Source organism: Salvelinus fontinalis, chromosome 4, assembly GCF_029448725.1.
Source record: "Salvelinus fontinalis isolate EN_2023a chromosome 4, ASM2944872v1, whole genome shotgun sequence".
Classification (NCBI taxonomy): domain Eukaryota; kingdom Metazoa; phylum Chordata; class Actinopteri; order Salmoniformes; family Salmonidae; genus Salvelinus; species Salvelinus fontinalis.
Window position 1 is genome coordinate 17947064 of NC_074668.1, and position 25065 is coordinate 17972128.

Genomic DNA, 25065 nt, shown 5'->3' on the forward strand with positions numbered 1-25065 from the left:
CAAACTTGAAACGGTAAGGTGGAGCAATATTTTCTAGCTGGAATCCTTGGGACATCCTTACCCAATTTAAATGTAAAATGTTTAGGGTGGGCTATTCAACTGTTACCCTACGAGGTCCGACTGGAGGCAGCTGGTTTTCTGTTCTACCTGATAACTAATTTCACCCACCTGCTATCCAATGTCTAAACCAGTCCCTGATTAGAGGGGAACAATGAGGGGGAAAAATACAGTGGAACTGGCTCCGAGGTTCAGAGTTGCGTTTGAGGTGAGTAGCACACAGACTGTAAAAATAAGGTTCAAGGTATGAACGTCCCAATGATACCAGATAGCACTAACCCTGTTGGTGTGGAGAAGAGTCTTGATAGTGGTGGGCGGGAACAGGATACATCCTCTCATTGGTTTCCACAAGATAAGACAGCCACAAAGTCAAAATTGGCTGTATCGTAACATTTCATGAAAACAAACATGATTTTAGTTGTTAATATACAGTTAGCAGTGTGGTTAAGGTTAGTTTTAAAATCTGATTTTAAATTGTAGAAATAGGCGGGGTTTATGACTTTGTTAACGAGTGACAACCACTCTCATTGGCCAGACCGCGTGTGTGTAATTTACGCAGTAAGTGGTGCGCGGCTCAGTCAAAACATTGATGATACCTGTTGTTGATGCTTGAAAGATTCCACGCAAAACTTATCTGGCACTCTGAAATATTTGGACAAAGTGTACTCATGACGAAAAGGCGAGCTGAAGACGTTTTGTTCCACGACACGCCTGTTAAAAGATCATGTTTTCGTCCACTTGACAAATTTGATACGCAGTTAGAAAGCATGGCTGCAGCCGGGTGCGTGAGTCCGCCATCTCTGCTCGCTTTGTTGGGGAGACGCTGCAAAAAGAGACCGTATTATTTCGAAGATCATGAGGAACATCAAGAAACACTTAAACTTCGTAAGCTGTCAAATAGTGAGCATCGGGTCAGTGCACCACAGAGTGTGCTGGTAAAGAATTCTGGAAGTTTCCGAGAGAGTGCATCTGCGAACTCTGGTTGCTCAACGGTGACCTCTAAGAAACGTGCACGAGATAACACTGTCACAAGATACGATACTCCAAGGATTGTAAGTACATATATGTTACTGCTGCCTAGAAAGTGTATACTGGAACAAACTGCACGAGGTTGAAATTGTTGTAATCAACATCCATTGAGCGCAATACTTGAGGTGTCCACAAGATGTTGCACGTTGTATTTTTTCAGTACACATTCTTCCTTTCAAACCATGTCACTAATTAAGTTCTTAAGTCACCACTACAACAGTTTCTTGTTTATATTCCATTAATTAATTATGAATCGCTCTCCCTCTTCACTTCTAGGTCACACACAAAGATGATGATGGCAATGACCTATGCACTTTCAACTCATTCCAGTACTGGAGGGTGCCTCTACCTGAGCTGGACATTTCACTCCTTCAGAATGGAAACCTCTCTGGATCAAATGGAGAACCCCCTGCCAAAGAATTATCCTGTGAAGCCATGGAGTCATAAATTTTAATTCATGGTCTGCCCACCATGGAACTCTTATATGAGAGATGGCCACCAGTGGAGGCTGGTGGGAGAAGCTATAGGAGGACTGGCTTTTTGTAATGGCTTGAATAGAATTAATGGAACGGAGTCAAACGTGGTTTACATGTGTCTGATACCATTCCATTCCAGCATTTACAAGGAGTCTGTCTTCCTATAGCTCCTCCAACCAGACACACTGCCCATCAGAGCCATAGCTTTAGATCTATACTGTTTAGACCATGTGGTTCTCAAAGTGGGGTACGTGGACACCTGGCCAGATCTCAAAATATATACTGAATATTACATTTTAACCTTTAAATGTTATAAAATTAATATTACAAACAACATATTACATTGCTTTTGGCCAAAGGATCTGTGGAATAAGCTTAAAGTGTGTAATACAGTGTGATATTATTAATCTACAATTGATGTTCTTAACCCTGGGAAACATGGGCCTGGGAGGCTCACAGGGATATTGGTATCCACAGTACTCCATAAATAATCAATTTGTCAACTCCATACTATTCCCCCAAATTTTTGTTTTGACATGAATGCACTGTAATTTAAGCTTTAAATCCGCAACGTTACCTTTCTGCCTCATGGCAAAATTGCAGGATATTATCTTTAAAGCTGCAACAACAAAACATCTCTGCCCCATGACACAATTTGTAGATTTGCAGGAAATTAGCAACATTTTCGCTCTTTCACCTGGCCTGAGACACTAACTCTGAAATCTGGCTACATGGTTATTGTACCTGCTTTGAACACAAAGATAAAGCTACACGTACAGTGCATTCGGAAAGTATTCAGACCCCTTTACAGCCTTATTCTAAAATGTATTAAATAATCCCCCTCCCTTTTCAATCTACACACAATACACATACCGTAATAACAAAGAAAAAACAGCAAATATCTGAAATATCATATTTACATAAGTATTTAGACCCTTTACTCAGTACTTTGTTGAAGCACCTTTGCCTGTGATTAGAGCCTTGAGTATGCCGCTACCAGCTTGGCACGCCTGTATTTGGGGAGTTTTATCCCATTCTTCTCTGCAGATCCTCTCAGGCTGGATGGATGGGGAGTGTGACAGCAGCTATTTTCAGGTCTCTCCAGAGATGGTTGATCGGGGTCATGTCCGGGCTCTAGCTGGGCCACTCAAGGACATTCAGAGACTTGTCCCGAAGCCATTCCTGCGTTGTCTTGGCTGTGTGCTTAGGGTCGTTGTCCTGTTGGAAGGTGAACCTTCACCCCAGTCAGGTCCTGAGCACTCTGGAACAGGTTTTCATCAAGGATCTTTGTACTTTGCTCTGTTAATCTTTCCCTCGATCCTGACTAGTCTCCTTGTCGATGAAAAACATCCCCACAGCATGATGCTGCTACCACCATGCTTCACCGTAGGGATGGTGCCAAGTTTCCTCCAGACGTGAGGCTTGGCATTCAGGACAAAGAGTTCAATCTTGGTTTCATCAGAGCAGAGATTCTTCTTTCTCATGGTTTGAGAGTCCTTTAGGTGCCTTCTGGCAAACACCAAGCGGGCTGTCGTGCATTTTACTGAAGAGTGGCTTCTGTTGGGCCACTCTACCATAAAGGCCTGAATGGTGGAGTGCTGCTGATATGGTTGTTCTTCTGGAAGGTTCTCCCACCTCCACAGAGGAACTCTGAAGCTCTGTCCAAGTGACCATTGGGTTCTTGTCCACCTACCTGACCAAGACCCTTATCCCCGGACTTCTCCGTTTGGCCGGGCGGCCAGCTCTAAGAAGAGTATTGGTGGTTCCAAACTTCTTCCACTGTTCTTGGGGATCTTCAATGCTGCGTAATTTTTTTGGTACCCTTCCCCAGATCTGTGCCTCGACACAATCCTTTTCTAGAGCTCTACGGACAATTCCTTTGACCTCATGGCTTGGTTTTTGCTCTGACGTGCACTGTCAACTGTGGGACCAACAGGTGCTCCTTTCCAAATCATGTCCAATCAATTGAATTTACCACAGGTGAACTCCAGTCAAGTTGTAGAAACATCTCAAGGATCATCAATGGAAACAGGATGCACCTGAGCTCAATTTCGAGTCTCATAGCAAAGGGTCTGAATACTTATGTAAATAAGGTTTTTCTGTTTGACTTTTAATACATTTGCAAGAATTTCTAAAAACATGTTTTCGCTTTGTCATTATGGGGTATTGTGTTAATTTTAGAATAAGGCTGTAACGTAACAAAGTGGAAAAAGTAAAGGGGTCTGAATACTTTCCCAATGCACTATACATACCAGGGCTACAGTGTCCTTACCATGGAAATACAACTATATCTATATGGCTTACAGCATGAAACCAGAGTAAAATTATTTCCACCAGACTTGCAGGGGCGAACTGGCCATTTGGCTGAAATGCCAGATGGGCTGGTCCATTTTTGGTCCAGTTGGCCTGTCTAACTAGCTATTTTTTTGTGTGCAAAATGATCATTACTTGGCTAATAATGGGGGCCTCACGGAATACATGGGCTAGTGGGGGGGCCTTGGATGATAGGCCGATGTGTCAGAAATACCAGTCCGCCCCTGTGGCCCGGTATTTGTAAGAGTTTTTATAGACTGAACACTAATTGTTTTATTACTTTTAGGAGATAAATCATTGACATAGCGTCGTTAAATGCGTTCAGTGCTCCTTTTTTATCTTCATGTAGCCTACAGTGTATTGGAAATAAGGGATGAAATGTGTTGTGTATGCAGCTAGTTGTTGGTACATAAACCCACCCTGGCTACTTACTGATGGTTTTTCAAAGTGAATGGACTATTTTATTTGAACTTAACCTGTTGCTGTTGGTCATAGCTAGCTGTTGGATTCTTACTTTAAATAACATTCCAAATAGATGGATGGATTTATGGATGAAAGAATTGATGTATTAGTCAATGAATGTCTATGTTAAGGCAAACATACGGAAGTTGTTACTGTTTACAAATCTTCTCTTCAGTCTGTAAACTGCTGCTCAACATGTATACAGTACCAGTACATTCTTTGCGAGGTATTTTTTCCCCTTTGTCATTACAGAGTATTTTGTGTAGAAGTGAGGGGGATTTTTCTTTTTTTAATCCATTTTGAATTTAGGCTGTAACACACCATTTTTTTTGTTTTGTTAAGTCAAGTGGTATGAATCCTTTCTGAAGGCACTGTAGGTAACACAAGGCAAGTTTGAGGTCTGTGTTGGTCTATACAGTTATCGCTTTGTACAATAAAACTATAAATATGTATACTGTTTATTGTTGAAATGGCCAATGGTTGGGCGCTGCACTCCGTTTAAAGAATGGAGTACAGCAGACCACAACTTATTCCATGGGTGTTGGGTGAAGTGTGATCGATGGCGCACATGTTTACTGCACTCTGACAGCCATGTTCTTTGACCAAACAGGGTTGCCAAGGGCCTTCCTAGAGGCCATAACATTGTCCCAAAGTGCACTTTCACACCCCCCATTAGGGTTTTAAAAGCATTTGATTGGTGGTTGTGATGAGCACTAGCCATATGCAGCACCACCAACTCTTAGTGACGTGGTAAATGGAGAACAGGAGGTCCAAATCTTAGCCTTTTTTCAAGTGCGAAATCTACCGCGAAGAGTTTTGAAATCTTCCACATCCCCTTTGAATCAGCTGTTGTTTTCTCATGTAGAATAGCATGCCCACATTTAGAAACGATACGCAACTTATCCTTTTATATATAAAATATGTAGCATAACTAGCAACATTTCTTTTGACCACTACACACATGTATTTTGGGGATCTTCTTCTGTAAATGTAACTTTCCTGATGACATGCTAGTGGGACAGGAGAGTCATTTCATACAAACACGTTTCCTCTACTCAACTAACTTTGACCTTTTCCAAAAGGAGGCGAGGAGAGGACGCAAGGAATAGAGCAATCAAATTGAGATTCTCCCAGTGTGTTTATGGTGGAGGAAAGCATGAGATCTTCAAAGCCTTTGTGAAGGAATGACTGACCCTTGGACCAAGGCCTGGTTAAAGCCTGTCTCCAACAATGATCAGCCAATGAGGGAGCAGGGGAGCTGAATGACCCATGTGTTTAATTACTGTATAGGATAGATGTGTCAAGTATACCTATGGACCTATGCTAGGATCATTTGTGTGCCTATATGAATGCAGCTTCTACAATGGTAAGTTTGGATAAGTTGTCTTTATATTATCTATATGGCTTCTCATACTGAAGGCAGTTCATTAGCAAGTTTCTATGAGTATTAGTGGTATGAAATTGCAAAATTGTAGCCTAACTGACTGCAAGATATTTAACTTTTTAAATTAATTTGAAGAAAGTCCTCCAAATGATTCCAAATCAGTCTTACTTTATTATATAATAATACAAGTGCTTCTTATATAAACTTAAAATAAAGTCAAATCGGCAAGAACTGAGGCTAAGTGAATTTATAGCGGGCATCGCATCTCATATATCTATTGTGACACAGTTGTGATTCAAATCTGTTCTATTTTTGCCTTTGTCACCATGTGTTTCTAGAAAACAATGTTATCTCTTCCTTGCTTTTCTTGTTGATGTGCTGTCCCAACGTTGTATTTGTTTGTACAGTGCACAGAGCCTGAGACGAATTTGGTATCTGTTTCATTAATCCACTGTTTATACAGTCCTAAAATGTGTTGCATGTCAGCAATCAAGTTTTCAAGATATTGTCACTTGCCACATAATTATGATGCAAAATGCTAATGAAAGTAATGAAAAAAATTCCCAAAAGAGAGTTTTTGAGTGCATTTGTCAAAAAAATCGAAGAACCTGAAATCAAAGTTTACATATGAGAACATTTGTCACTAACCCAAAAATGTGGGGTGTGCAAAGCAAAAGCCTAAAGCTTGCGTAAATTACGAGCTTGATGAGATGACCGTGATGAATGTAATATTTTTGGGGGGCGGCAAGTAGCCTAGTGGTTAGAGTGTTGGGCCAGTAACCGAAATGTTGCTAGATCGAATACCCGAGCTGACAAGGTAAAAATCTGTCATTCTGCCCCTGAACAAGGCAGTTAACCCACTGTTCCTAGGCTGTCATTGTAAACTGACTTGCCTAGTTAAATGAAGGTAAATCTCCTTTCTCTCTCTTTCACATCTCTCTTTCACACAAACCAGTGGCGGTCAGTGCCATTTAAGATGAGGGAGGACGTCACAATTTTTTTTATGAGCATGGCCTTATTTCTATTACAGAATATTGGATGATTGTCATCATTCACCCAGCTCAATATAACATCAATAGGTTTAGGCTGCTCCATGATACTCTAATTTTCTCTATACCCATCATGAGGTTGCTACAACCTAGCCTATGAATGAAAGCTTACAACGTAGGCTAAGTTGTAAGCTCAAGATAAAAAAAATGTAATCAAGGTGAGACAGTGACACATTCAATACTGCCTTCACACCTGCCTTCATCTATGCATCTAACTGATCTAGGGTGTAATCAGTCCAACCATTGTAAAGCAAGAGTTTCTACGGGACAAATTCAGGTATGTTTATCTGAATTCATTCGGTGGAATGAATACATCCCTGATCAGACACAAACACAGTTAATTTTCATAGCAGCCACATACAACGAGCATGATCACTTTGCTAGTTGTATAATTCCTTCTCGCATCTATGCGCTCTCACATTTTCCCTTCGCTTGTGCACAACACATCAGCTTTCCAAGCCAAACCTTCATATCATATCCGCTAATCTCTACACACAGCCTACGTTGTTGTCACCATGTTAGCTAACGTCATAGTCAACATAGCTAATAGAACGGGTTAGTAAACCCGCTACAATCATGCAGTACAGTGTACAGTCAGCAAGCATTTTAGTAGTTACACTGGCGGGCCCCGGTGGCAATAAATTAATAAAACCAAAAGCTTACCTTAACTTGGAATAGTTCCCGTGTTGGATAGCCAGCTAGCTAACATAGGATCCCTCTCTGAGCCAGGTGTTTGAGTGGGCTAAACTATCTAGATGCATTCGCTAGCTAAGTAAGTGAAAGTGAAAAACAAATAAGGAAATATAGCTCTCTCATTTGCTTCTCCTTCATTTTTAAATAAATGTGTTTGAAAACTGTTTGATTGTCTTTCTCTATGAGTCAACTATTCACCACATTTTATGCACTGCAGTGCCAGCTAGCTATAGCTTATGCTTTCAGTACTATATTCATTCTCTGATCCTTTGATTGGTGGATATGTCAGTTCATGCTGCAAGAGCTGTGATAGGTTGGAGGACGTTGTCATAATTACTGTGTAAATCTATGGGGGTGAGAACCATGAGCCTCCTAGGTTTTGCATTGAAGTCAATGTACACAGAGGATGATGGAAACTACACATGCACACAACACTCAACAACACTCAAGGTCTGAAGCATGTTAGATAATCACAGGAAAGGGATGTGTGTATGTTTCTATTTTGAGCTGGGCCAATGTTGAGCAAGAGCCTTTCAGGAAATACATGATTGAGGCTCTGACGAATGTGGAGTAACATGACGAAGGCTCACTGTGATGTTGAGTGGTGGAGGGAGCTGGGCTACAGTCCAATGACATTGGTCTCGGTTTTCTCTCAGTCTTCAGAAATGAACAGACTGTTATGTTCGATTTGTTCTTGTAGTCAGATACAGCATTAGGTAGCTTCTGTTAGACTGATAGCACAGCATTGATGTCTCTCACAAATTCTTCTCAAAAGGTTATACGTTAGACATTGTAATAGTATCAAGGCTTTCATGGTATTCCTCCCCCAGAAAGCATTGTGTTAATTTGTTGTGTGTTGTGTTCCAGTCACGGAGATCTTGGATTGAAGACACCTTCTGCAAGAGAGCATGTGGTAAATTCATCCCAGCTTGCCGAGACCTACACAGGTGAGCTGGAATTGGTATTTGCTGAGCAGTGTCAAAATCTCATATGATAATGGACAGTAGTGCTGGAATTATGATATTTACCGTGGTAGGCAGAAATGCTAACTTTTGGTAATGCTAACTATTCTAGTAAAAGCGGTTATGTTGCTGATGTATCATTTCCTGTTTGTTGCAGATGTTTTCCAATGTGTCAAGTATGCCAAAACCTAATAAGGTATGACTTTGCTGACTGTGTGTTTGGTTGTGTGTGTGTGTGTGTGTGTGTGTGTGTGTGTGTGTGTGTGTGTGTGTGTGTGTGTGTGTGTGTGTGTGTGTTTAGAGTGAGATTGTCCATTTTAGTGTAAAAGTACACTTACAGAAAGTAATTCCATATACACTGAGTATGACAGAATGACCAGGTGAATCCAGGTGAAGGCTATGATCCCTTATTGACGTCACTTGTTAAATCCACTTTAATTATTGTAGATCAAGGGAAGGAGACAGGTTAACAAAATATTTTTAAGCTTTGAGACAATTGAGACATGGATTGTGTATGTGTGCCATTCAGAGGGTGAATTATTTTTAATTGAACTGGGTATGGTAGTAGGTGCCAAGAGTACCGGTTTGTGTCAAGAACTGAAACGCTGTTGGGTTTTTCACGCTCAACAGTTTCTCGTGTGTATCAACAATGGTCCACCACCAAAAGGACATCCAGCCAACTTGACACGACTGTGGGAAGCATTGGAGACAACATGGGCCAGCATCCCTGTGGAATACTTTCGACACCTTGTACAGTCCATCTCCCGACAAATTGAGGAAGGGGGTGCAACTCAATATTAGGAAGGTGTTCTTAATGTTTGGTATACTCAGTGTATACTATTACGACATTTATAGGAACAACAATGCATTTTTGTGCCAATGTTTTACAACCAGAAAGGTTTGAGTTTTGGCTCTCTCCTCCTAACCCCCAGATGCTGCTGTGGACGTCTGGTAGGGGAGCACACCTTGCTGGAGACTGGCCCTTCCATGTCCAGTTGGCCTGGGCCTGGGACAGGGCAGCAAGAGGAGTGGTCAGTGGAGTGCCACACACAAACCAGTGCCACCGATGCCTACGGAACCATTGACTTCCAGGACAGTGCTGGACGTAACTGCTATGCCAAGGTCTGTAGCTATTGCTGCGTTCATGTGCTAGTCGGAACTCAGAAATATCCAACTGGGAAACAAGGGGTGCAATGATGCCACCTGAGTTTCCCACTTGTATTTACCATTTAGAAGCTTGTTAGGAACGGTTTTGGATGTCTGAAACTCAGAGTAACAAAAATGTGGTGATTGTGTGTCAAACTGTGCATGGGCAAATATGCCAACTGCAGTGTAATGCCAAATAGGATGCCAACGAGGACTAGCTGTTATCTCATATTAATGTGTTTGACTTGACCATGCTTTTTGTGTTGACCATTCAGTATGTTCGTGTTGCGGTCGATGCCAAGGCTGAGGCTCTGCTGCAGCTGATGCGGAGTGAATGGCAGATGGAACGGCCTAAACTACTGCTGACTGTTCATGGGGGGACAGAGAACTTCCCCCTCCCTCTCAAGGTTAGACAGGCCTTTAGCAAAGGCCTGATCACAGCAGCCCAGAGCACTGGAGCCTGGATACTCACAGACGGCATCAACACAGGTATGTGTGTGAAATAATGCTGATGAATTTGCAATTTGCTTTTAATGAAGACAGTAAGCACGTGTGGATGTCAGCATATGTGTGTGATTTCTGGCTCATTTTACATGTATTATACTGTGTGTGTGGTGTGTATTACATGTACTTGTTTATATGTGTTGTAGATAAGTTTATATGTGTTTGTATGTATATGCAGTGGCTTCGGAAAGTATTCAGACGCCTTGACTTGTTCCTCATTTTGTAATGTTACAGCCTTATTCTAAAATGTATTAAATAAAAAATAATACACACAATACCCCATAATGACAAAGCGAAAACATTTCTGTTAAAAAAAATAATATATATATTTACGTAAGTATTCAGACGCTTTGCTATGAGACTCGAAATTGAGGTCAGGTGCATCCTGTTTCCATTGATCATCCTTGAGATGTTTCTACAACTGGATTGGAGTCCACCTGTGGTAAATTCAATTGATTGGACATGATTGGAAAGGCACACATCTGTCCATATAAGGTCCCACAGTTGACAGACAGTGCATGTCAGAGCAAAAATCAAGCCTTGAGGTCAAAGGAATTGTCCGTAGAATTCCGAGACAGGATTGTGTCGAGGCACAGGTCTGGGGAAGGGTACCAAAACATTTCTGCAGCATTGAAGGTCCCCAAGAACACAGTGGCCTCCATCATTCTTAAATGGAAGAAGTTTGGAACCACCAAGACTCTTCCTAGACCTGGCCGCCCGGCCAAACTGAGCAATCGGGGGAGAAGGGCCTTTCTCAAAGAGGTGACCAAGAACCCAATGGTCACTCTGATAGAGCTCTTCTGTGGAGATGGGAGAAACTTCCATAAGGACAACCATCTCTGCAGCACTCCACCAATCAGGCCTGGTAGAGTGGCCAGACAGAAGCCACTCCTCAGTAAAAGGCATATGACAGTTTGCTTGGAGTTTGCCAAAAGGCACCTAAATACTCTCAGACCATGAGAAACAAGATTCTCTGGTCTGATGAAACCAAGATTGAACTCTTTGGCCTGAATGCCAAGCGTCACGTCTGGACACAACCTGGCACCATCCCTAAGGTGAAGCATGATGGTGGCAGCATCATGCTGTGGCGATGTCTTTCAGCGGCAGGGACTGGGAGACTAGTCAAGATTGAGGAAAAGATGAACAGAGCAGAGTACAGTGAGATCCTAGATGAAAACCTGCTCCAGAGCGCTCAGGTCCTTAGACCGAGCGTCAAAGGTTCACCTTCCAACAGGACAACGACCCTAAGCACACAGCCAAGACAACATATGGGGGGCTTCGGGACAAGTCTCTGAATGTCCTTGAGTGGCCCAGCTAGAGCCCGACTTGAACCCGATCAAGCATCTCTGGAGAGACCTGGAAATACCTGAGCAGCAACGCTCCCCATCCAACCTGACAGAGCTTAAGAGGATCTGCAGAGAAGAATGGGGGGAACTCCCCAAATACTGGTGTGCCAAGCTTGTAGGGTCATACCCAAGAAGAATCAATGCTGCAATCGCTGCCAAAGGTGCTTCAACAAAGTACTGAGTAAAGGGTCTGAATACTTACGTAAATGTGATATTTAAGTTTTTTATGTTTTATAAATTAGCAAAAAAATCTAAAAACCTTCTTTTGCTTTGTGATTATGGGGTATTGTATGTAGATTGATGAGGAGAAAAAAATATTTAATCAATTTTAGAATAAGGCTGTAACGTAACAAAATGTGGAAAAAGTCAAGGGTTCTGAATACTTTCCGAAGGCACTGTTAGTGAACTGAGAATCTGCCACTCCTAGGTGTGTCCCGGTATGTAGGGGAGGCTGTGAAAACATATGGCACCCACGACCTCAGGAAGAGGAATGCTGTAGGGGTCACACCCTGGGGCGTAATTGACAATCACAGTGACCTTATAGGGAGAGATGTGAGTGTTGTTCTCTGTAAAGATATCAGTGCTTTTAAGGAAAGTTTCAAATTAAATCACGCTGTCACATTATAATAAGGTTTGCAGGATTTTTTTGCACAGATCTGTACTAATTTGCCCCATGAAAATGTCACCTTTTATCTTTCTTGAGCTGCCATGTGCTCTCACTTTCCCGCTTGGCCTATCTCATATCCTCTTCTGCTTTCTCTCTGGCCTGCTCTCTGACCTGTGTTCTGATACCTGACCCAGGTGCTCAGGCCCTACCAGCCTCTGGGAAACCCCTTGAGTAAGAGGGTGTGTCTGAACGGCCTGCACTCCCACTTCCTGTTAGTGGACGATGGAACTCTGGGAAAACATGGCTGCCAGCTGGGACTGAGGAGGAAGCTGGAGAGACACATTCAACTGCAGAAGATCCACCCTCGTGAGTGTGTGTGTGACTGTGTGTGTGTGAAAGAGAGAGTGTGTGTATGTGAATGGGTGTGAGAAAGAAAGAGAGAGAATGCATTGCAGTGTGTGTGTGTGAGAGAGTATTGTAATACACGTGTGTAACAATATGTCTGTCTGTCTGTGTGTGTGTGATGTTTACCTCTCTGGTAGGGCTTAACCAGGGTGTGCCAGTGGTATGTGTGGTGGTGGAGGGCGGCGCTGACATTGTGTCCATGGTGCTGGAGTACGTGAGCAGTGTGCCCCCCGTGCCTGTGTTTGTCTTCGAGGGATCAGGTCGGGCAGCTGACCTGCTGGCATTCTTACACAAACAGACTGCTATAGACAGGTGTGGAGTGCCGCTGTAGTCATGCATATAATGGCTTTTACGCCTTTAAGACTTTGGTGTTCATGTGCAGTGGAGCAGGGATGGGCAACTTTGATCGAGGTGGGGGCAACAAAAAACGGAACTCATCAAGAGGGGCCGCAGTGGCTTGTGGGTCTTTGTACACACATCCATACGCCCCTGCGAGCAAAACATTTTAGCGGCCCCCCTCGTGATAGCGAGTGTATATACACTTGAAGTCAGAAGTTTACATACACTTAGGTTGGAGTCATTAAAACTCGTTTTTCAACCACTCCACAATTTTTTTGTGAACAAAATATAGTTTTGGCAAGTCGGTTAGGACATCTACTTTGTGCATGACACAAGTAATTTTTCCAACAATTGTTTACAGACAGATTATTTCACTTATAATTCACTGTATCACAATTTCAGTGGGTCAGAAGTTTACATACACTAAGTTGACTGTGCCTTTAAACAGCTTGGAAATTTCCAGTAAATTATGTCATGGCTTTAGAAGCTTCTGATAGGCTAATTGACATAATTTGAGTCAATTGGAGGTGTACCTGTGGATGTATTTCAAGACCTACCTTCAAACTCAGTGCCTCTTTGCTTGACATCATGGGAAAATCAAAACAAATCAGCCAAGACCTCAGAAAAAAAATTGTAGACCTCCACAAGTCTGGTTCATCCTTGGGCGCAATTTCCAAACGCCTGAAGGTACCACGTTCATCTGTACAAACAATAGTGCGCAAGTATAAACACCATGGGACAACGCAGCCGTCATACCGCTTAGGAAGGAGACACGTTCTGTCTCCTAGAGATTAACTTACTTTGGTGCGAAAAGTGCAAATCAATCCCAGAGCTACAGCAAAGGACCTTGTGAAGATGCTGGAGGAAACAGGTACAAAAGTATCTATATCCACAGTAAAACGAGTCCTATGTCGGCATAACCTGAAAGGGCGATCAGCAAGGAAGAAGCCACTGCTCCAAAACCGCCATAAAAAAGCCAGACTACGGTTTGCAACTGCACATGGGGTCAAAGATTGTACTTTTTGGAGAAATGTCCTCTGGTCTGATGAAACAAAAATAGAACTGTTTGGCCATAATGACCATCGTTATGTTTGGTGGAAAAAGAGGGAGGCTTGCAAGCCGAAGAACACCATCCCAACTGTGAAGCACGGGGGTGGCAGCATCATGTTGTGGGGGTGCTTTGCTGCAGGAGGGACTGGTGCACTTCACAAAATAGAAGGCATCATGAGGAAGGAAGATTATGTGGATATATTGAAGCAACATCTCAAGACATCAGTCAGGAAGTTAAAGCTTGGTCGCAAATGGGTCTTCCAAATGGACAATGACCCTAAGCATACTTCCAATGTTGTGGCAAAATGGCTTAAGGACAACAAAGTCAAGGTATTGGAGTGGCCATCACAAAGACCTGACCTCAATCCTATAGATATTTGTGGGCAGAACTGAAAAAGTGTGTGTGAGCAAGGAGGCCTACAAACCTGACTCAGTTACACCAGCTCTGTCAGGAGGAATGGGCTAAAATTCAACCAACTTATTGTGGAAAGCTTGTGGAAGGCTACCTGATACGTTTGACCCAAGTTAAACAATGTAAAGGCAATGCTACCAAATACTAATTGAGTGTATGTAAACTTCTAACCCACTGGGAATGTGATGAAAGAAATAAAATATGAAATAAATAATTCTCTCTGCTATTATTCTGACATTTCACATTATTAAAATAAAGTGGTGATCCTAACTGACCTAAGACAGGGAATTTTTCCTAGGATTAAATGTCAGGAATTGTGAAAAACTGAGTTTAAATGTATTTGGCTTAGGTGTATGTAAACTCCTGACTTCAACTGTATATATTTTTTGTTTTAAAGTTAATTTCATGCAATTCTGCACATTTTGCCATGGGGTGTAGAGAAAATGTTGCTGTTTTAAATCAAGTTTGCTGAGCCCTCACCCAGTGGGAGGCTCAGAGTTCTCCCTGGTCAGATTAATAGGCTGAGGAAAATCTCAGGGCTCATTTAACTTTGTCGTCAGTGTGTTTGTGGTATACTGTAGGTGTCCAGAGGCATAACACAGGCCTTATTTTGGGGCCAAAACATGCAATTGAGAAATGAGAGTGGAGTTAGGTGTATGAGGCAGCTTGCTAACCAGAGCTCAGATCTTAGCATGTAGTTGAGCCAAAAGGACCCAGGTTGTTAGCCTATGTCTTACTTTACTGGTGTAGCAGTATATGTATACTGTGTTGGTACTGTTTACAGGCAGCTGGACACAGACATCCAGCAGGACTTCCTGCTGAGGATAGGGGGCATGTTTGGCCTGGAGAGAGCAGACGCCAGCCAGCTCTACAACCTTCTGATGGAGTGTATGGACTACAGACAGTCTGTGAGTAACGTGACCGTGGACCGGGTTCCCGGGCACAGATTAAGCCTAGTCATTGACTAAAATGCACTCTCATTTGAGATTCTCATTTGAGAATGATTTTTAATCCAGGACTAGGGTTTAACCTGGGAAAACCATCCCATCCTTGCCCATTTCTATCTTTATAAAACACAGATCACAATCTTCGACTCGGAATCTGAGGATCAACAGGAGGCAGACTGTGCCATTTTGACGGCCACACTGAAAGGTACCACTCCTCCTGGCCTTTATGCCTGTGTCAGTCACTGGAATGACCCAGTCTTGTCTTGTCTGTTCTATGTGTTCTCTGGGCTGAATCCTAGCTTGAAATCAGAGTTTTCACACAAATGACCTATAGATCTATGCACGATCTACAAAAGTTATGCAGGGCTGATGTCTGGTTAAGATTGGGCCCACAGATGCTGTGATGATTGACAGGCACCAAGGCTTCTCCTGGGGAACAGCTCAGTACAGCTCTGGCATGGGACCGAGCAGACATAGCTAAAAAACACATCCTTGTGTATGGCCAGCACTGGCAGGTAAAAAAACAAAAAAAACAACTCACACCCTACCGTTGTACTTACCTTTTTTGCACAAAAAAATGCAGTTTCTTGCTAGCACTGACTTTGCTGATAGCTGCTTTATTGAGGAAAATGTTACTAAGAAATGTTTCTTAATTTTTTATTTAACTTGAGATGTGGTTGGCATTGCTAGCCACCGTAGCGATTGAGCGTCGTATACGGTAGGTTCCAAACATTCAGCGGACTACGCTCCGTTTGTGTAGTGTGTCCCTGTTTTTTTATTATAATATTTCTTTTTTTTGGTGGGGGGAGTCAACTGAAATTGCTGTGCGTTTTTAAATTTTACCTTTATTTAACTAGGCAAGCCAGTTAAGAACAAATTCTTATTTTCAATGGCGGCCTAGGAACAGTGGGTTAACTGCCTAGTTCAGGGGCAGAACGACAGATGTGTACCTTGTCAGCTCGGTTACTAGCCCAACGCTCTAACCACTAGGCTATCCTGCCGCCCCAATATGTTTGTGTTTGATGGTATGGCAGTCAGGCTTTATGGTGGGCTTGTGGTTGTCTGTCTAGGTAGGCTCGTTGGAGCAGGCCATGCTGGATGCTCTGGTTATGGACCGGGTCGGCTTTGTCAAACTGCTGATCGACAACGGTATGACCATGAACCGCTTCCTGACCGTGTCACGCCTGGAAGAACTCTATAACACGGTAATGACTTGATCACTTTCTCTCGTTCTTTTCAGCTCTGTATTTATGAGTTACAACCTATTGTATGCTGTACATGAAGAAGCAATTCTGTGTTTTCCTATTGACAGTACAGTGGCCATTAGCTAACTCATATACCACAATTGTCATAGCAGCGGTTGTAATTGCATTCACAGTAATACAGTGTAAGTCTCTCGTTGGTTGTTTGGTTTTCCCACAGTTTGAAGATGTTTTGTAGATCACAGAGCTCTTTGTCATGAGTCCAGCTGTGGATGGTCGTTCGAGTTATAAACAATATTCAATAATTAATAACTTTGTAAATTATTTAACACCATATATTATCATAAACTATTGTGGAAGGTTGTTTTCTAAAAGTTGAAAGGACAACTTTTCATCTGGTCGACCACTTCATTCCATAGAAACAAATGTTGTATTGTAATCTAGATAACTAGCCACTGAAGTCTGGTTTGCGTTTGATGGTTTCTGATTGTGGATAATAAAGACATGACATGCCATTATTTTTTATAGCAGCAGGGACCAACAGACAATTTTCTCCATCTTCTCGTGGAAGATGTGAAACAGGTGAATATTGTGAAACTAAATGTTGTGTGTGTTTATGTCTACAGTATTTTGCATCTGGAAATATTGAGTTTCAATTACTCAGGTGTGTGTGTGTGTTTGTGTTTGTGTGTAGACTCATATACCTAAAGGATACAGAGTCTCCCTCATAGATGTGGGGCAGGTAATTGAGTATCTGATAGGAGGAGCCTATCGGAGCACATACACACGGAAACACTTCCGGGCCCACTATAACCTCCTATATGCCCATTGCAAGGTAAGAGACCATGGTCACGTTTCAGGATGACTATTTTGCAGTTGCCTGCTAAATCTCACAGCGCCTGGGTAGGTGTTTAACATATTGTAGGCCTATCAGCTGACCACATCATATGATATAGCAATATGAAGCCTGACTACATAGTCAATGACATGGCACGCAGCCATTGGATGATACCTGGACTACGACTGCAAAGTTGCCTGAAACGCAGCCCATGTTAGATTTCTGTATACACTCAGAGCAAGATACCACCTTAAGGCCCTCAAGCATTTCTGTATAAACGGTCACCATTAATATAGCAGTTTTTCTCTTTTGAGTTGTTGTCTTGTTTTTGTTTAGGACATTTTACCTTGTTAAATACGCCTTTGTGTACTCTGCACTGATTTAAGTGACCATCATTTCCAGGAGACTGGACGGGATAGTTCAGGACCCCTTAACAAAAAGAGGAGGGCAGACTGCACTCTCCACCCGCACCAAAGCCCTAACAGCAGTCCATCAAGGCCACCCTTCTTCCGCACTGCTCAGCCCTATAAACGCAAGGTCTGTGAAAGATATGGGACCAGCCAAAACAAATCTGTGACAGAACTAACATGTCTTACAAATGAGAGGTCTTTTAAAGACACTTGTCTCCACTTACACACTGAAACACAAACACACAGGCTTTTGATAGCTAGTACTGTATATTCTGTGGCTACAAATACCCCCTGTACATTAGTGTTCTAATTGGCTGGCTGCCTCTCCCCTCCCTCCTCTCTCTCCTCTATCTCTACAGGAAAGATCCATGGTGCTCAGGGACCTGAAGGTGGCCCAGCAGCAGAGCTCTGAGCTGGGCGACTCTCCACTGTTTGTTTACAACTTCAATGACCTGTTTGTGTGGGCTGTGCTGCAGAGGCGGCAGCAGATGGCGCTGTTCCTGTGGCAGCACGGGGAGGAGGCCATGGCCCGGGCTACAGTGGCCTGTAAACTGTACCGTGCCATGGCCTACGAGTTTCGGCAGAGCAACATGAATGACACCACGGCAGAGCAGCTCAAAACCTACTCTATGTCAGTGTTTCCTCGTAAACATCAAATGTGTTGTGTAGTAGTAGTGTCGAGAGCTTGGGACTATAATCTTCTATCTACAAAAAGATTCTAGATATAACTGGCTTTAATGTTCTGAAGATTCATTGATTTGAATGGTGGAAGGGATTTTTATCTTGTATATTTTTGAGCTTAACAACATGAATTGGAGTATTTAGACTACTGTATAGGTAGAGAACATTGAACAGTACAAGGCTATGTCAATACATATATATATATATATATATATTTTTTTTTAAATGCAGATAGAACCTTATAGTCCCAAACTCTCTGTGTGCCTCTGGGATTTTGTGTATGTTGTTTCAGCAGAGTGAACTTTTGTGGTTGTGTGTGTATATTACTATGTTTTTGAGTGTATGTTTTCCGGTCGGTGTTTCTCAATGTTGGTGGGTTGTGGCATGGATGGCTGTAGGGACTTTGGTCAGCTGGCGGTGGACGTGCTGGACCGTGCCTTCAGACAGAACGAGCGCATGGCCATGAAACTGCTGACTTCGGAGATGGAGGCCTGGAGCCACTTCACCTGCCTGCAGATGGCTGTGTCTTCCCGGCTCCGCCCCTTCGTCTCCCACTCCTGCACCCAGATGCTGCTCACCGACCTGTGGACCGGCCGCCTCAACATGAGGAAGAACTCCTGGTTCAAGGTCAGGCTCTCAAAGTCCTTTTGCCTCAGGGGGAAAATTGTTTTCACAGAGATCCGGAGAGCAACCCTGTATTTCCTTTCCGTCGAAATCTGTGTGCCGCACTTACTAAGGCAATTTACTAAGACAACTTACTTACTAAGACAACTTACTAAGACAACTTACTAAGACAACTTACTAAGACAACTTACTAAGACAACTTACTAAGACAACTTACTAAGACAACTTCTAAGACAACTTCTAAGACAACTTCTAAGACAACTTCTAAGACAACTTCTAAGACAACTTCTAAGACAACTTCTAAGACAACTTCTAAGACAACTTCTAAGACAACTTAATAAAACAACTTACTTCTAAGACAACTTACCAAGACAACTTACTTCTAAGACAACTTACCAAGACAACTTACTTCTAAGACAACTTACTAAGACAACTTACTTCTAAGACAACTTACCAAGACAACTTACTTCTAAGACAACTTACTTCTAAGACAACTTACTTCTAAGACAACTTACTTCTAAGATAACTTACTTCTAAGACAACTTACTTCTAAGACAACTTACTTCTAAGACAACTTACTAAGGCAACTTACTTCTAAGACAACTTACCAAGGCAACTTACTTCTAAGACAACTTACCAAGACAACTTACTTCTAAGACAACTTACTTCTAAGACAACTTACTTCTAAGACAACTTACTTCTAAGACAACTTACCAAGACAACTTACCAAGACAACTTACTTCTAAGACAACTTACTTCTAAGACAACTTACTTCTAAGACAACTTCTAAGACAACTTACTTCTAAGACAACTTACTTCTAAGACAACTTACTTCTAAGACAACTTCTAAGACAACTTACTAAGGCAACTTACTTCTAAGACAACTTACTTCTAAGACAACTTACTTCTAAGACAACTTACTTCTAAGACAACTTACTTCTAAGACAACTTACTAAGGCAACTTACTTCTAAGACAACTTACTTCTAAGACAACTTACTTCTAAGACAACTTACTTCTAAGACAACTTACTACTAAGGCAACTTACTTCTAAGGCAACTTACTTCTAAGACAACTTACTTCTAAGACAACTTACTTCTAAGACAACTTACTTCTAAGACAACTTACTTCTAAGACAACTTACTTCTAAGACAACTTACTTCTAAGACAACTTACTTCTAAGACAACTTACTTCTAAGACAACTTACTAAGGCAACTTACTTCTAAGACAACTTACCAAGACAACTTACTTCTAAGACAACTTACTTCTAAGACAACTTACTTCTAAGACAACTTACTTCTAAGACAACTTACTTCTAAGACAACTTACTAAGGCAACTTACTAAGGCAACTTACTTCTAAGGCAACTTACTTCTAAGGCAACTTACTTCTAAGGCAACTTACTTCTAAGGCAACTTACTTCTAAGGCAACTTACTTCTAAGACAACTTACTTCTAAGACAACTTACTTCTAAGACAACTTACTTCTAAGACAACTTACTTCTAAGACAACTTACTTCTAAGATAACTTACTTCTAAGATAACTTACTTCTAAGACAACTTACTTCTAAGACAACTTACTTCTAAGACAACTTACTAAGGCAACTTACCAAGACAACTTACCAAGACAACTTACTTCTAAGACAACTTACTTCTAAGACAACTTACTTCTAAGACAACTTACTTCTAAGACAACTTACTAAGGCAACTTACTTCTAAGACAACTTACTAAGGCAACTTACTTCTAAGACAACTTACTTCTAAGACAACTTACTTCTAAGACAACTTACTTCTAAGACAACTTACCAAGACAACTTACTTCTAAGACAACTTACTTCTAAGACAACTTACTACTAAGGCAACTTACTTCTAAGGCAACTTACTTCTAAGACAACTTACTTCTAAGACAACTTACTTCTAAGACAACTTACTTCTAAGACAACTTACTTCTAAGACAACTTACTTCTAAGACAACTTACTTCTAAGGCAACTTACTAAGGCAACTTACTAAGGCAACTTACTAAGGCAACTTACTTCTAAGGCAACTTACTAAGGCAACTTACTTCTAAGACAACTTACTTCTAAGACAACTTACTTCTAAGACAACTTACTTCTAAGACAACTTACTTCTAAGGCAACTTACTAAGGCAACTTACTAAGGCAACTTACTAAGACAACTTACTTCTAAGACAACTTACTAAGGCAACTTACTTCTAAGACAACTTACTTCTAAGACAACTTACTTCTAAGACAACTTACTTCTAAGATAACTTACTTCTAAGACAACTTACTTCTAAGACAACTTACTTCTAAGACAACTTACTTCTAAGACAACTTACTTCTAAGACAACTTACTAAGGCAACTTACCAAGACAACTTACCAAGACAACTTACTTCTAAGACAACTTACTTCTAAGACAACTTACTTCTAAGACAACTTACTTCTAAGACAACTTACTTCTAAGACAACTTACTTCTAAGACAACTTACTAAGGCAACTTACTTCTAAGGCAACTTACTTCTAAGACAACTTACTTCTAAGACAACTTACTTCTAAGACAACTTACTTCTAAGACAACTTACTTCTAAGATAACTTACTTCTAAGACAACTTACTTCTAAGACAACTTACTTCTAAGACAACTTACTAAGGCAACTTACTTCTAAGACAACTTACCAAGGCAACTTACTTCTAAGACAACTTACCAAGACAACTTACTTCTAAGACAACTTACTTCTAAGACAACTTACTTCTAAGACAACTTACTTCTAAGACAACTTACCAAGACAACTTACCAAGACAACTTACTTCTAAGACAACTTACTTCTAAGACAACTTACTTCTAAGACAACTTCTAAGACAACTTACTTCTAAGACAACTTACTTCTAAGACAACTTACTTCTAAGACAACTTACTTCTAAGACAACTTACTAAGGCAACTTACTTCTAAGACAACTTACTTCTAAGACAACTTACTTCTAAGACAACTTACTTCTAAGACAACTTACTTCTAAGACAACTTACTAAGGCAACTTACCAAGACAACTTACCAAGACAACTTACTTCTAAGACAACTTACTTCTAAGACAACTTACTTCTAAGACAACTTATTTCTAAGACAACTTACTTCTAAGACAACTTACTTCTAAGACAACTTACTAAGGCAACTTACTTCTAAGGCAACTTACTTCTAAGACAACTTACTTCTAAGACAACTTACTTCTAAGACAACTTACTTCTAAGACAACTTACTTCTAAGACAACTTACTTCTAAGACAACTTACTTCTAAGACAACTTACTACTAAGGCAACTTACTTCTAAGACAACTTACTTCTAAGACAACTTACTTCTAAGACAACTTACTTCTAAGACAACTTACTTCTAAGACAACTTACTTCTAAGACAACTTACTTCTAAGACAACTTACTTCTAAGACAACTTACTTCTAAGACAACTTACTTCTAAGACAACTTACTAAGGCAACTTACTAAGGCAACTTACTAAGGCAACTTACTTCTAAGACAACTTACTTCTAAGACAACTTACTTCTAAGACAACTTACTTCTAAGACAACTTACTTCTAAGACAACTTACTTCTAAGACAACTTACTTCTAAGACAACTTACTTCTAAGACAACTTACTAAGGCAACTTACTAAGGCAACTTACTAAGGCAACTTACTTCTAAGACAACTTACTTCTAAGACAACTTACTTCTAAGACAACTTACTTCTAAGACAACTTACTTCTAAGACAACTTACTTCTAAGATAACTTACTTCCAAGACAACTTACTTATAAGACAACTTACTAAGGCAACTTACTTCTAAGACAACTTACTTCTAAGACAACTTACTTCTAAGACAACTTACCAAGACAACTTACCAAGACAACTTACTTCTAAGACAACTTACTTCTAAGACAACTTACTTCTAAGACAACTTACCAAGACAACTTACCAAGGCAACTTACTAGGGCAACTTACTAGGGCAACTTACTAGGGCAACTTACTAAGGCGACTTACTTCTAAGACGACTTACTTCTAAGACGACTTACTTCTAAGACGACTTACCAAGACAACTTACCAAGACAACTTACCAAGACAACTTACTTAGGCGACTTACCAAGACAAATTACCAAGGCGACTTACCAGGGCGACTTACCAGGGCGACTTACTAAGAGAACTTACTGAGGCGACTTACTGAGGCGACTTACTGAGGCGACTTACTTCTAAGACAACTTACTTCTAAGACAACTTACTTCTAAGACAACTTACTTCTAAGACAACTTACTTCTAAGACAACTTACTTCTAAGACAACTTACTTCTAAGACAACTTACTTCTAAAACAACTTCTAAGACAACTTACCAAGGCAACTTGCTAAGACGACTTACTTCTAAGACGACTTACTTCTAAGACAACTTACTTCTAAGACAACTTCTAAGACAACTTCTAAGACAACTTCTAAGACAACTTCTAAGACAACTTACCAAGGCAACTTGCTTTGACGACTTACTTCTAAGACGACTTACTTCTAAGACGACTTACTTCTAAGACAACTTACTTCGGCGACTTACCAAGACATCTTACCAAGACAACTTACCAAGGCGAATTACTAAGGCGACTTACCAAGGCAACTTACTAAGAAGACAACTTACTAAGGCGACTTACTAAGACAACCTACTTCTAAGACAACTTACTTCTAAGACAACTTACTAAGGCGACTTACTAAGACAACTTACTTCCAAGACGACTTACTAAGACAACTTACTAAGACAACTTACTAAGGCGACTTACTAAGACAACTTACTTCTAAGACAACTTACCAAGGCGACTTACTAATGCAACTTACTGAGACAACTGCGGATTGCATTAAATCATGGGCTGTATCGGACCCAAGTCCCACCAGTTTGAGTGTTTAAAGATTCTGAAAAGCAGAGCCAGTGCACCTGAGTGTTGTTTCCATGCTAAGATTGATTGACAGCATAAATAACCAGTAGTTTAAGTTAATTTTTAGTCTATTAATGTCAGTCGATGTTATGCTGTTCCAGCAGTTACCCCTCAGATTAGACTTGTGTTTATGTGTCTGAATCGTATTCCCTGTGTGTGTGTTAGATCATCCTGAGCATCCTCATGCCCCCTGCCATCCTGCTATTGGAGTTTAAGAGCCAGGCAGAGATGTCCCATGTGCCCCAGTCCCAGGAGGCTTTGCAGTTTGGATGGGACACGGGAAGACCAGAGGCAGCCCAGGAGGGGGGGCATACGGTAGTTAAGGTTCCAAAATGTACACCATACACCAGTCTCCCTGAATGTCAGTCCTTCCAGTTCCTGTCTGTCATGGTGTTCTAATCTCAGTTTGATGCTAATGTTGATACCAGGGTCGTATTTATTAGGAACCAAATTGTAGAAAATGGACTGAAACAGGGAGGGACTTTGCTCATTATTGATTTCCGTTAAAAAGCTTTTTCTGTTGGGTGCTCTAATGAACATGACCCTGATGTCTTGGCTCTCTGAAGGATGGCCAGGATGCGGAGAAGGGATCAGTGTGGTGGGAGAGTTGCTCAGTCCCCGAAGCTGACACAATCACATCTGTTACCACCCAGTGTTTCTTCTGGACCAGGAGGCTGTACGATTTCTACACCGCTCCTGTCGTCAAGTTCTGGTTCCACACGGTGAGCTAGCAGCATGCACTCATAATACTCTTCTAAGCCCCAGGACATGCATATTATATAAAGAGGGACCTTCTTTGTTGAAAATATTGCTCAGTCTGAAACGATTGACTGGGATGAGACTAGATCGCTTCTTCATTGTTCTCACTCTGGTCCATGTGTCTGATGCTGTTTCACTGTGTGTGGTCTAGATGTCCTACCTGGCCTTTCTCATGCTGTTCTCCTACACTGTTCTGGTAAGGATGGAGGACCGGCCCAGCACTCAGGAGTGGCTGGTCATTGCGTATATTATATCCACTGCTGTGGAGAAAACAAGAGAGGTGAGTGTTGTTATGAGTGTAGTTTAATTGTTAGCACACAGTTAGGCAACACACTACCAGGATACACTTCCACGCTCCATTCCCAGGTGGCAGCACCAACCGGGTCAGGGGCAGGTGCTATGCCAAGCCTTATTAACTCCACG

General features: G+C 41.3%; 2 protein-coding genes across 4 annotated transcripts in view; both read left to right on the plus strand.

Annotated features, from left to right (window-relative positions):
- Positions 1 to 37: 37 nt before the first annotated feature.
- wu:fa19b12 (uncharacterized protein LOC560551 homolog) lies at positions 38 to 4787 on the plus strand. The gene is made up of 2 exons (XM_055919031.1): positions 38 to 1109; positions 1363 to 4787. The coding sequence occupies exons 1-2, from the start codon at positions 663 to 665 to the stop codon at positions 1531 to 1533; spliced, it is 618 nt and encodes a 205-aa protein (XP_055775006.1). The 5' UTR covers positions 38 to 662; the 3' UTR covers positions 1534 to 4787.
- Positions 4788 to 8075: 3288 nt separating this feature from the next.
- Positions 8076 to 25065, plus strand: part of trpm6 (transient receptor potential cation channel, subfamily M, member 6) — a 42079-nt gene continuing 25089 nt past the window's right edge. For 2 of the 3 annotated variants that reach the window (XM_055919027.1, XM_055919029.1), the window contains exons 1-20: positions 8076 to 8238; positions 8331 to 8410; positions 8583 to 8621; positions 9358 to 9547; positions 9847 to 10060; positions 11849 to 11973; positions 12223 to 12394; positions 12571 to 12745; positions 15019 to 15142; positions 15314 to 15386; positions 15596 to 15696; positions 16252 to 16386; positions 16912 to 16965; positions 17078 to 17218; positions 17624 to 17758; positions 17991 to 18262; positions 18711 to 18939; positions 24049 to 24198; positions 24450 to 24605; positions 24794 to 24922. In XM_055919027.1, the coding sequence (XP_055775002.1) occupies positions 8212 to 8238; positions 8331 to 8410; positions 8583 to 8621; positions 9358 to 9547; positions 9847 to 10060; positions 11849 to 11973; positions 12223 to 12394; positions 12571 to 12745; positions 15019 to 15142; positions 15314 to 15386; positions 15596 to 15696; positions 16252 to 16386; positions 16912 to 16965; positions 17078 to 17218; positions 17624 to 17758; positions 17991 to 18262; positions 18711 to 18939; positions 24049 to 24198; positions 24450 to 24605; positions 24794 to 24922 (2721 nt within the window). In that variant the 5' untranslated portion in view covers positions 8076 to 8211. The remainder of the gene's footprint in view (positions 8239 to 8330; positions 8411 to 8582; positions 8622 to 9357; positions 9548 to 9846; positions 10061 to 11848; positions 11974 to 12222; positions 12395 to 12570; positions 12746 to 15018; positions 15143 to 15313; positions 15387 to 15595; positions 15697 to 16251; positions 16387 to 16911; positions 16966 to 17077; positions 17219 to 17623; positions 17759 to 17990; positions 18263 to 18710; positions 18940 to 24048; positions 24199 to 24449; positions 24606 to 24793; positions 24923 to 25065) is intronic. The other variant, XM_055919028.1, reaches the window with a different exon arrangement.

Coding starts and splice junctions, on each gene's coding strand:
- wu:fa19b12 (XM_055919031.1), top strand. CDS start 663: ATGCTTGAAAGATTCCACGCAAAACTTATCTGGCACTCTGAAATATTT. Junction 1,110..1,362: donor GATACGATACTCCAAGGATT/GTAAGTACATAT, acceptor CTTCACTTCTAG/GTCACACACAAAGATGATGA.